The sequence below is a fragment of the Physeter macrocephalus genome, chromosome 2, assembly GCF_002837175.3.
Source record: "Physeter macrocephalus isolate SW-GA chromosome 2, ASM283717v5, whole genome shotgun sequence".
Classification (NCBI taxonomy): Eukaryota; Metazoa; Chordata; class Mammalia; order Artiodactyla; family Physeteridae; genus Physeter; species Physeter macrocephalus.
The window spans coordinates 22,931,537-22,943,895 of record NC_041215.1 but is presented as its reverse complement, the minus strand read 5'-3'; the positions used below and the strand labels follow the sequence as shown (position 1 = coordinate 22,943,895).

The following is a 12,359-nucleotide window of genomic DNA, read 5'->3' as shown; positions in this document are numbered from 1 at the left end:
CCGGGAGGATCCCACATGCCGCGGAGCGGCTGGGCCCGTGAGCCACGGCCGCTGAGCCTGCGTGTCCGGAGCCTGTGCTCCGCAACGGGAGAGGCCACAGCAATGAGAGGCCCGCGTACCGCAAAAAAAAAAAAAAGAAAAAAGAAAAAAAGAAAAAAATTAAGGCCCCTGAGATGGGGGTGACCCTGGATTCCCTGGAGGGCCCAGTGTCATCACAGGGTCTTTTTTAAAAAAAATATATATATATATATATTTTTTAATTAATTAATATATGTTTGGTTGTGTTGGGTCTTTGTTGCTGCGCGCGGGCTTTCTCTAGTTGCGGCGAGTGGAGGCTACTCTTCATTGTGGTGCACAGGCTTCTCATTGCGGTGGCTTCTCTTATTGCAGAGCACGGGCTCTAAGCGCGCGGGCTTCAGTAGTTGTGGCATGCAGGCTTCAGTAGTTGTGGCATGTGGGCTCAGTAGTTGTGGCTCACGGGCTCTAGAGTGCAGGCTCAGTAGCTGTGGCGCACAGGCTTAGTTGCTCCGCGGTATCTGGGATCTTCCTGGACCAGGGCTCGAACCCGTGTCCCCTCCATTGGCAGGTGGATTCTTAACCACTGTGCCACCACAGAAGTCCACAAGGTCCTTATGAGAGGGAGGCGGGAGGGTCAGAGGCAGAGAGAGACGGGAGAGGCTGCGCTGCTGGCTGTGAGGATGCAGGAGGGGCCGCGAGCCACGGATGCGGCGCCTCTAGAAGCTGGAGAAGGCGGGAACCGATGCTGCCCTGGAGCCTCCGGAAGGAACCGGTTCTGACAACCCATCTCAGACTTCTGACCTCCAGAGCCATAAAGTAATAAACGTGTGTTGTTTTAAGCCGCTTCACCACGTGAAGCCCTCATGAGGCCCATGGCACACTGTTGAAGTGTTCACTCCTGTTTGTACATCAGAAGGAATTGGAATGGGGAATCCAGACCTGGGCTGGGGGCAGGCGGTGAATAGAAACCCACAGGCCTTAACACACCTCCTGGTTACTAAACTTGAGCCCTGAGTTTCCTAGCAGCCAAAGCGAAAAGAGAAAGGAGATGGGTTGTGTGACTCTTGCTGCCTACCAGGAGAAAGCTTCCTCCCGACTTCCCTTTTGGGCTGGGAGCAGTTCCCTGGGGGCTGCACACAAGCCGGCCCAGGCCAGGACCTTTGGTGAGGGTCGAGCCGGCCTCCGTGTGGGATCCCATTTCCCAGGTACCTGGGAAGGATCTCTAGCCGGAGGGACTCTGCCCTAGGGAAAGCAGGAAGCCAGTCCGGTCCCTGCTCTGGGGCAGCTCTGCTTCACTGGACAGTCCTGGCCATCAGACCTGGCACCCATTGAGCCCGCAGAGTCGGGACCCTGGGTTCCAAGTGTGGAGGGGAAGTGCACCCAGGGGTTACCTGAAAATTTCAGCTCTGACGCTCTTGCCTCCACATTACATGTAGCGTCTTACGTAGCCGAGGCCAGCGTTGCAGGGCAGAAATTAGCCCTGGTGCAACACTGGTGACCACACCCGTGTACACCCATGGGTGTGCTGAGGCTCCGAAGAGAGCCGGCCAGGCGTCTGTAGGGTGCCCCGCACTGGAAGGGGGTCTGCGTCCGTGGCAGGAGGCCCACAAACACAGCACGTTGTCTTCAAGGCCCTGCGTCGATGCGTCTCGTTGCTGATGGGTTGACCTTGACCCCTGGTGAGGCAGCGTCCTCTGGGTCCCCCCAGTGTGCACTGTCCTTCCCGCCCTCAGGTTGGCACAGAGTTGCTCAGACCCTTACACCTCGAGGGGCCCCACGTGGGGTCTCCCACCCCAGGGTGTAGTACGTGTTGGGGGGTGTGGACGTGTGGCTTTTATTTTTTAATTGAAACGTGACTTGCGTTTCATACGATTCAGCAGTTTTAGTGCATTCACAGTGTTGTGCAGACATCACCTTTGTCCAAGTCCAGAACATTCCATCCCCCAAAAGAAACCCCATCCCCCTTAGCAGTCACCCCTCCCCCTCCCCCATCCCGACACCACTAGTCCACTCTCTGTGTCTGTGGATCTGCCTGTCCTGGACGTTTCCCATCAATGGAATCACACACCGTGGGTCCTTCTGCGTCTGGCTTCTCTCCCTGAGCGTCGTGTTCTCAGGGTCCGTCCACGTGGTAGCGAGTGTCGGGGCTTCACCCCTTTGCGTGGCTGAGGGACGTCCCCGTGTGTGGGGGGACACGTGTGTGTATGTGTTTGTCCATCGATGGACACTTGGGTCGTTTCCGCCTCTCGGCTGCTGTAACTCATGCTGGTGTGGACGTGCGTGTAGACTTCAGTGTGAGCGTGTGTTCCAGGTGTGGCTGGCTCTCGGTGGGAGGGCTATTTGGGGCCTTGCTGGAGTCGGGGTTGGGGTGGTGCCCAGCCTTCCAAATGCCCCCCGAGGCCTTGTGCCTCCAGCTCTTGCTGCCCCTGCCCCTCCAGGCCCTCCTCTGGGTTCTCCCCACCCTGGTTTCTCTGGGGTCCTGGCTGTAGGGGTGGCCTCCCTGCCCTCCTTCACTGCCCCCCAGTGCTGAGCCCCGCCGCAGCCCCCGGGATCAGGTGTCGCCCCGACCCATCCTCCCAAGGCCCCCTGGACCCTGGCGTCTCGGCCGGGCCCCGGGGAGGGGGAGGGCTCTTTCCGGTGGGCTCAGACCCCTCACGCAGTCAGAGTCGGCAGGGCCGGCGTGCGCCCCGAGGGTCCCCCTCCAGGCGTCTCAGGTGGGCCCCGCGTCCACCCGATAAGGACACTTTCCATCTGCCGGCCCAGGCTTCTGGGAAGCAGGATGAGGTCACAGCTCGGAAAAGTGCTTTGCAATCTCTGGGCAGCTCCCCACACGGAGAGGGGTCGGCGACATCCACTGCTCCGCGAACGGATTTCCACAGGGTCAGAGGCTTGGCCTCCCCCACCAGCAGGCTCCCGGCGATTTCTGGCGCTGGCAGGGCACGGTGCGGGGCTGCTTCCCACGGGAAGCCCTTGGGTCACGCGGGGCCACGGCCAAGGCCCCCCGCCCTGGGGTCCGCGCTCCCTCCGCAGGCTCCAGAGGAGGGTCCATCCTGCTTCTCACAGCTCCTGGGGCCCCAGGCGTCCTGGGCTTGTGGCTGTGTCACCCCACCTCTTCCTCCATCTCCACGTGGTCTTCTTCTCTCTGTCTGTGTCCAGACCTCCCTCTTGTAAGGGCACCGGCCGTCGGCTTAGGGCCCGCCCTGCTCCAGTGCGACCACATCTTAGTTGACTATATCTGCAGCGACCCCATTTCCAAAGGAGGTCCTGACATGGGCCGCGCCCACCCCTCTGTGGCCAGCCCGGGGGCAGCCTAGGGACCAGAGAGCGTCCCGCCGGCCGCAACCCCACGGACCGGACGCGCTGGCCAGACAGGGCCGACCAGCCATCTGGTGATGAAGATACAGGGGGCAGAGAGTCCGAGTTTAGAAACTGCTGGCAACCTGATCAGTTTCCTGCTGCTGAAATCTAATCACAAAAAGTTTGTGCTGGTCCTTTGTGGGTCTTCTTTTCATGTCCGTTTCCTAGTAATTCTTTTTAAAATTGAGACAAAATTCACACACCTTAAAATTCATCTTTCTAAAGTGTATTCAGAGTTTTACAACCACCACCTTTATGTAATTCCAGAATGTTCCATCACCCCGAAAGGAAGCCCCATCCCCATCAGCAGTCACTCCCTCACCTCCTTCCCAGCCCCTGACAACCAGGAACCCACTCTCTGTGTCTGTGGATCTGCCTGTTCTGGACGTTTCCCATCAGTGGAATCACACCCTGTGCGTCCTTCTGTGTCTGGCGTCTCTCACTGAGCGTCGTGTTCTCAGGGTCCGTCCACGTGGTCGTGAGCGTCGAGGTTTCACCCCTTTACGTGGCTGCGTGATGTTCCCGTGTGGGGAGGGACCATGTGGTGTTTATCCGTCATCCGCTGGTGGACACTTAGGTTGTGTCCACCTTTGGCTGCTGTGGACGTGTGTCTCCGTTGCCCCCGGTGGGCGCCTGGCAGTGGAATCGGGGTCGTGGGGTGACTGTGACTGTTTTCCGAGGACGCTGCCCTGTTTCACGCCCCCACCGGCCGTGTAGTGGTTCCGATTTCTCCACCTCCTCCCCACACTGGTCCCTGCTGGCTTTGTGGGTCCAGCTGTCCGGGCGGGTGTGAAGTGTGTCCCGCTGGTTTCGGGTTGCGTTTCCCTGCTGCCTGACCGTTTGCGTGTCCTTCCTCCCCTTGCTGCCATTTGTACACATTCCTCACCTGCGGCAGTGGCCACCGGCCATGTTCCCCCCCTTCCTCCACCGGCTGTGGGCTGCAGACAGGTGAGGGTTGCAGCATCGGACCGAGGTCTCCCTGACCCCAGGGACCCTCCCCAGTCAGAGCTCTGGGGTGCTGGGCAGCTGCAGGGAGGCCCATGGGCCCGCTCGCTCCTCTTGGCCGTGGATCCACACAGAACCGTCCTGGGATGGGGGTGATGGAAAGAAACAAGCAGGACGGGCACCGGGCTTCAGGGCTTTGTGCCCCCTGCCGCTGGCCCTGTCTGCGTCCTGCCCTCCGTTCTGGGCTGCGGGTTGCAGGGGCTGACGCAGCAGGGAAGAGCAGCGTTTGGGGGACAGCCAGACCACTAGCCAAGGCTGGAGGAGGAGGAGCAGGCGGGGCCTGGGGCCCCGTGGGGGCAGCCCTCCAGGTGGGGCCACAGCACAGGCAAAGGCCCTGGGGTGGGCCCTGTGAGGCACTGGAGGCGGGCTCTGGGACAGTGAAGGTCCAGGCTGAGGAGCTGAGGGCAGGCCTGGGAGGGCGCGGGGGGCACGGAGGGGGCGGCCAGCCTAGGTTTCCTCCCTGCGATGCGGGGACCTCTGAACCTCGAGTCAGTGCTGTGGGCATCCCAGGGGCAGCCGTGGTCCCTGCCGGGCCCAGCTGGGCACGTGCTTTGGGGGGACAGCAGTCTGGGGGAAACTGAGGCCGGGGCCGGGAGAGCCCCGGGGCAGGCAGGGGGCGAGCCAGTGGCAGCCGGGAGTTGTTGACAGCCGTCTGTGGTAGATTCCGCCCCGTTCAGTAATTCTCCGCGCTTTGCCAGTAATCGTCCTGACTTACCAGGCAGGCATCATTTCCTGAAAGTCAGCCGGCCTTAGGGGAAGTAGGCGCAGGCGGTGACTAAACCAACATGCAAATGCGGCCGGGCGGGCTGAGGGCTGAGGGCCGGCGGGCTGAGCCGCCCGTGGTCATGAGGCAGCTGCTCCCACCGCTTTCTCTGGACCCGGCGGCCACCATGTCCCAGCTGCGCTTCTGGCTGCAGTTTGCAGCCCTCGGCAAGGTAACCCTGGGCTCCTGCCTTGCGAGGGGGGCCAGGCTGGGAGGGCCCTCGGGAACGGCCGGGAACAGCCGGGCTGTGGGCGGGGGTAGGGCTCCCCGAGCCTGCTCTGTCTGTCTTTTTTTGGCAGCGAGGGTCACCCCTCTGGAGTTTTCCGAGCAGAGCCACGTGGAATGTGGGGACAGCCAGGGAGGGCAGGGGGCTGCAGGGAGCTGGAGCCGTCCCACCTGGCGTTGCGTGGGCGCTCCGTGTCCTGGGATGGTGGCAGTGGCTCTGTGGGCCGGGGTGGGGCATGGTTTGAGACGGGCTCTGATTGGACAGGTAGGATCAGTCCCCATCCCTCTGTCTCTCTGTCTCTCTGTCCCTCCTCAGGGTCCCTGCCCGGGGCCAGTGAGAGGACCTGTGTCGGAAGAGTGTTTCTGGGGTCGCTTTCCTGGCTGGGAGGGGGTGCTGAGCAGACCCAGAGCCGGGTCCAGTCTGGGGGCCGTCCTGTCCCAGCCCGCCGGGCGGTGGCAGAGATGAGTGGGGGCGTCACTGTGTGGGCAGCTCCTCGCTGGTCCAGGGTCCCCGACATGCTGAGAGGCAGTAAGCACAGTGGGCGACCCTGTGCCCTCCTGGCCCCCCAGAACTGTGGGGGTAACCAGCCAGCTCCCCCGCATCGGGGCCTGCAGTGGGAAGAGCGGGGGGTTGGGGCCTGGGATCCCGGAGGAGTTCCAGGTGGGGACGCAGGTCAGGAGGTGAGCCCAGGGAGGGGTGGACACAGGCTGCTGGGTCGGGGGCTCTGGTGAGGGCCTGGGAGCTGCGGCCCTGCCCCGACCGGGCCCTGGGGACCCAAGGAAGGTGATTCTGGGTTTGGGTCATCTTGGAGGTCTCCTGTGGCTGCTGGGAGTCAGGTCCCAACACTGGCAGGCAGCCCACCGGGGGGGTCCACTCACTCCCATCCAGCCACCCACCCTCCACGGTGGGGAGAGGGAGGGACCTCGGCAGCCCCGCCCCCACCCCCTGGGGACCCAAGTGAGGCCCACCTCCCTTTGCCCCCGGGGATCCAGGGGACCCCAGACGATGCCGGCTGCCCATCAGGGCATCTGGTGGAGACGGTGTCCACAGACTGGGGAGGGAGCACCCACTTTCTTAATAAATTATATTTTTTAGAGCAGTCTTAGATTTACAGAGAGGCTGTGAATCAGTTCAGAGGGTCCCCGTGTGCCCATGACCAGCCCCTCGGCCCCGCCCACGTCCCAGCTGATGGGCCCGTGTTCATACGTCGGTCGTCCTCAGCCAGAGTCCGCGCTGCCCCACGTCGCCTCTGCCCCAGGAACACTGTGGCACCAGGGCCCCCAGGCTGTGCCGGTGTCGCCCGCTCTCCTGGGGTGGGCTGGGGCCCTGGGCAGTCGTGGGGAGCCCGGGCTGGGACTCCTGCAGGACGTCCCCAGTCTGGGTTTGTCCGGTGTTTTCTCATGGTCCCACTGGGGCCACGGGTTCCTGGGGGAGACCTTGGAGGGGAGGTGCCCTTCTCACCCATCGCCCCAGGGGGCCCTGCTGCGACCTGACCTGACCTCCTGGCTCCTCCCCGGGGGGCCTCTTCGCCTGCGGCTGTCCTCCTGGGGAGGGCCTCCGTGCTCAGCCCTCACACGGGGTGGCCCCCGAGGTCCCGCCTGGCTCCCTGCCGACTGCCCAGTGACTGTTTCACCTCTGGGAAGCAGGCCCGCCTCTCCGGGCTCCAGGGCCCGGGGTCATCGTCACCCTGACCAGGCTCGGTGGCGCTCGCTGGGAGGGCCACGCTGGTCCCAGAGGGATTTTGGCAAAGACAGCTGTCCCCGCCTGTCCCCGGAGCCCACCCCAGCCAGCCTTCGGAGTCTCTGGGGGTCACTACCCCATGTCACTTCATGGGGTCCGGGAGGCCAGCTTCTGCAGCCCACCCTTCCCTGGCATTGTCCTCCAGACTCGGGATGTGCCACCTCTGACCCCAGCTGACCGGGCGTGGGGTAGGAGCAGGCCTCGGGGTCAGCAGAGCCAGACCCACTGCCGCCGCCTCAGTGTCCCCCGAGATGGATGCTCTGGCCTGCTGAGTCGCCAGGCTCTCGCGTGGGGGTGCAGGGTGCCCCAAGGAGCACCGTGGAGCACCTGTTTCCTGCTCTGGGGTTGGCGGTCCCCTCCTGCTCCTTCCCAGGCCGCTGCCCGGGCCTGAGCCGGTCCTGCTAGACACTGTCTGCCACGCCCCCATCTCCTCACCTGGACTTGCCCAGGTCGCCAGGTCCTGCAGCTGCAGGCGGTGGGGGGAGGTTGGGGTCTGCCCCCCTTCCGTGGGACCAGACTGCGCGTGGCCAGGGGGCAGGGGCCGGGAGGGGCCCGGCGGGCAGAGCGCCCTCCTTACAAACCGCCGGAGTCAGGACCCCCCCGGGCAGTGGGAGGCGTCCACAGGGGCCCCCAGCCTTATCCCAGCTGAGCGTGCCCCACCCCTTCCTGCCAGGCCCGCTGTCCTTTTCGCACAGTGGTCTCAAGCCTGCCTGTGGGGGTTGTGCACGCACCAGCATCTGAGCACGGGGTCCTAGGGAAGCTGGACAGTGTTGCCTGGAGGTCCCCGCACCCCAGGGTGTGGGGGGCTGATCCCCGTGCAGATCAGTAGGAGGGGAGCCCCAGAAACACGGCCCTTGAGGGGCCGTGGGGCAGGACTGGGCACTGGCTGAGATCAGGGGCCTGTTCTTGGTGACCTGGGACTGCGGAGACCTGCCCTCCACCCCCAGAAGCCAGCTCAGCTGTGGCCTCCAGGCCCGAGCTGGGCACATCGGGTGGACCCTAGGCCCAGGCCCACCCTTCCTCCCCAGAGTCCACTGATCTGAGCCCCCGGGGCCCCGAGACCCCCACTGGTCAGCCCTGCCCACCCTCCTGGCCTTCTCTCACTGGTTAGTGGGACACCACACCCTCTGTCCCAGCCCGCCCGGCCGCGGCCTTCCAACAGCCCTGATGGGCCGAGATGTGTGAACAGTACACGGCGCCGGGGGCTCCCAGAGGGCCGCTCTCCCTCCTCCTTGGCCCCTGCCCTGCTCGGGAAATGCTCCTGCTTATGGGCCCGCTGTGGCCACAGCCCACCTGGCTCCACCCATGGCAGGCAGGCGGGGGTGGGGGGGGTCCCTCCCTGGGGCGTCGGCTGAGGGCTGCCCCACATCTGAGCCTGGAGGGGCTAAGGGAGGTGGGGGGCCTGCACCTTCCCCAGCTCTGGGCATGGGGGGCTGTGCTGCACTGCCCTCCCCAGGTGGCAGGCGGCGTGGGCACCGTGACCCAGCGGGGCACCACAGGGGACCCTGGTCCAGAAGCCCCAAGGGGCTGGCTCTGCATGTCCCCACGTCCAGCACAGGCCAGGCACACTCCGGAGCTCCATGCCTGCGACCAGGGCTGGGAGGGAGGGAGGCCGGTACGGGAACCCCCGGCGCTGCACCCGATTCCCTTTGTTTATTTATTTTTATTTATTTCGGCTGCGTTGGGTCTTAGTTGCGGCACACAGGCTTCTCTCCAGTTGTGACGTGCTGGTTTTCTCTCTCTAGTTGTGGCGTGCGGGCTCCAGGGCGCGTGGGCTCTGTAGTTTGGGGCACGCAGCCTCTCTAGTTAAGGCGCACAAGCTCAGTAGTTGTGGCGTGCGGGCTTAGTTGCCCCGCGCAGCATGTGGGATCTCAGTTCCCCACCCAGGGATCGAATCCCCGTCCCCTGCATTGGAAGGCGGATTTTTTACCACTGGACCACCAGGGAAGTCCCCCGATTCCCTTTAAATTTAGGTTTAGAAACTGTAACCTCCACAGCAGCAGATGTCTCCTGAAGCTGTGGCGGTCCGTGCGTCCTGGCATCCCTACACCGGTGTCACCTCCTCCACGGGGATGGGCCAGGGCAAGCACGGGGTGTCCGTCACCTTCTCCCGGTGTCCCCTGAGTAGAGTCCAGCGCAGAACCTGTGGGGTCTGGTTTCTCTCACCTCCACTTGCCTTTTTCCTTTTTTCTTTTTTTTTTTCAAACAGCTTTATTGATATAATTCGCATATTGTAAAACTGACCCATTTGAAGTGCATAATTCAGTGTTTCCAGTGCATTCACAGAGTCGGGCGACCATCACCTCTGTTTAGTTCCAGAACATTCTCATGGCCCCAAAAAGAAGCCCTGTCCCCATCAGCAGTCACCCCACGCCCTCCCCGGTCCCTGACAACCAGGAACCCCCTCTCTGTCCCTTTGGATCTGCCTGTTCTGGACGTTTCCCATCGGTGGAATCACACACCGTGTGTCCTTCTGCATCTGGCTTCTCTCACTGGGCGTCGTGTTCTCAGGGTTCGTCCACGTGGCAGCGAGCGTCAGTGCGTCGCCCCTTTCTGTGGCTGAACAGCATCCAGCGCGTGGCCGGGCCTCACAGCTGCCCTCACCTGGCCTGTCTTGCAGGACTCCTCGTACCTCGATGACCTCTCCAATGCCTCCATCTTCTCCTCGTCCGTGGACTCCCTCTCGGACATTGCAGACACACCTGACTTCCTGCCCGCCGACAGCCTCAGCCAGGTGCCCACCATCTGGGATGTGAGCACTGGCCCCTCCGCCCACGACAAGGTCAGTGTGCCCCATGCTCGGCCGAACACACACGGAGGAGGGTGTCGCTCGAGGGTGCTCATGTCTCCCATGTAGGCCAGAAGATGCAGGGGCTCCCCGGGGGGAAGAGGGGCTCCAGGGAGCCCGGCATACACTAGTGGACACCGGGGGGCATATGCCTAGCTGCCCTGACGGGTTCAGTGCCCATGAAACCCCCGGGCTCTCGGGAAGGGTCTAGGCCCAGTGTGGGGCAGGCAGGGGGATACGAAGTGCCCAGAGTAGGTGCGGCAGGCGACCCAGGCCCGTCCTCGCCTCGCGAGGGCCCTCCTACCGGCTCCCAGCCTCCCGGGGAACCTGAGGCCCGGGCGGGCCGCTGAGACGCCACGCCCACTGCTGCTGCGGCCAGCCCTGCCTTCGGGAACCTGAGTCAGCCTTCCAGGAACCTGTGTCTGCGGCTGTTTGTTTGTTTTTGTTAATTCAGAAAAAAAAAAGGGAGAGGGAATTGAGAGTAGGTTTCAGACCTCCCTGTACCTCACTTACATTTTATTTCCGTTTCAAAAAAACTTGGTGTTTTTTTTCCTTCCAGTTTTATTGAGATGTGATTGACATACAGCAGTAAGCTTAAGGTGTACGTACAGAATGATGATTTGACTCGCGTACATCGTGAAATGATGACGCCAATAAGTCAGTGAACGTCCATAGTCTCACATAGATACAAAATTAAAGAAATAGAGGGAATTCCTTGGCGGTCCAGTGGTTAGGACTCGGCACTTTCACTGCTGAGGGCGTGAATTCAGTCCCTGGTCAGGGAACTAAGATCCCACAAGCCACACAGCGTGCCCCCCCCCCCACACACAAAAAAATTAAAGAAGTAAAAACCGTATTTTTTCCTTGTGCCGAGAACCCCTAGGGTTTACTTTCTTGAGAACTTTCATATATAATGTACAGCGGTGCAAATTCTGTTTATCATGTTGTACGTTGCGTTCCTGGTACCTGTTGATCTAGTACTTTATGTATCCCTAGTACTTACGTATCTACCAGATCCAGGTGGGCGGGCAACAGGAAGGAGGCCGGTGGCCAGCTGAGGGGCTTGAGGACCACAAGGCGAGCCCCCCTGGAGGCCGGGGGCCCATAGAGGCACTTCCTCCCCACCTGTGGCCTGCAGGCTCATGCCTACTCTCCCCACTTCTCCCCTCCAGCTGTTCCTGCCCAGCGGGCCGTTTACAGGCCTTGAGGACCCTGTGTCCTCTCTCTCCAGCACCCCGCTTCTCATCAGCTACCAGGTGAGCCAGGCCCCTTCCCTACCCCTGCCCATCCCTCCTGGGGACCAGGGGGCGCCGCTCACTCAGGCACCTGCTGTATGCAGGCCCTGGGCCGGCTTAGAAGCATGGTCTGCCCATTATACAGATGGGGAAACTGAGGTCCCAGGGAGGCACCATGCTAGGAGGGGGGACCTCTCCCTATCGCCCCGAGTCACTGGGCTGGCTGGTGGGCCAGGCTCCTGCCCCTGGCGGGGAGGCTGGCGTGGTGCAGGGGACAGTACCGTCCCCAGCTTGACAGCACCTTACCCTCAGTCTCAGAGTCACCCCGAGGAGGATGACGAAGCCGAGGAGGATGAGGCGGAGGAGCTGGGCCACGCGGAGACCTACGCCGACTACGTGCCGTCCAAGTGTGAGTGTGCTGTGGGAGAAGACCCCCAGCAGCGACCACCGGGCTGCACAGCCTCACGGGGTCTGCGTCCTCCAGCCAGGGGCGCCCATCTCCGGGGTCCCTGAAGGTCCCAGGGTCCCTTAAACCGCCAAGGCAGGTGTGGGAGCTGTGGGAGGGCTCCGGAGGGGCGGTTCTGTAATCGGGGTTGTGCTCCTCACGCGGCACAACCGGAGACAGGCGGAGGGGGCGGTGGAGAGGTCAGCCGCCTTCCTGCTCTGCACCGATGGGCCACGCCCCCGACCCTGTCCAGACCACGCCCCTGACCTGCCCCCCCCCCCTCACCATGCCCCTCTAGCCAAGCTTGGGAAGCAGCACCCGGACCGCGTGGTGGAGACCAGCACGCTGTCCAGCGTTCCGCCGCCGGACATCACCTACACCCTCGCCCTGGCCTCCTCCGACAGCGGGGCCCTTTCCGCCCTGCAGCTAGAGGCCATCACCTACGCCTGCCAGGTGATCCCGGGGTCTCCCAGCAGGTCTGCATCCGGCGTGGGGGGGTGGTCTCAGTGCCCACCCTGACCCTGCCGCACGCTGACCCTCGTCTCCTTCCCCACCCCCGCAGCAACACGAGGTCCTGCTCCCCGGTGGGCAGCGCGCGGGCTTCCTTATTGGCGATGGCGCGGGCGTGGGCAAGGGCCGCACGGTGGCCGGCATCATCCTGGAGAACTACCTGCGGGGCAGAAAGAAGGCCTTGTGGTGAGCTGTCCCTTTCTGGGCGCGGGGCGGGCCGGCAGGTGGGCAGGGGGTTCCTGAAGCCTGCTGGCCCGCACCCCCAGGTTCAG

General features: G+C 63.0%; 1 protein-coding gene across 1 annotated transcript in view; it reads left to right on the top strand.

The window, feature by feature from the left end:
• Positions 1–12,277, top strand: part of LOC114487958 (protein strawberry notch homolog 2-like) — a 19,860-nt gene extending 7,583 nt beyond the window's left edge. The window contains exons 5-9 of the mRNA XM_028500943.2: positions 9,730–9,891; positions 11,070–11,153; positions 11,445–11,541; positions 11,876–12,030; positions 12,140–12,277. Of these exons, the coding sequence (XP_028356744.1) occupies positions 9,730–9,891; positions 11,070–11,153; positions 11,445–11,541; positions 11,876–12,030; positions 12,140–12,277 (636 nt within the window). The remainder of the gene's footprint in view (positions 1–9,729; positions 9,892–11,069; positions 11,154–11,444; positions 11,542–11,875; positions 12,031–12,139) is intronic.
• Positions 12,278–12,359: the final 82 nt, after the last annotated feature.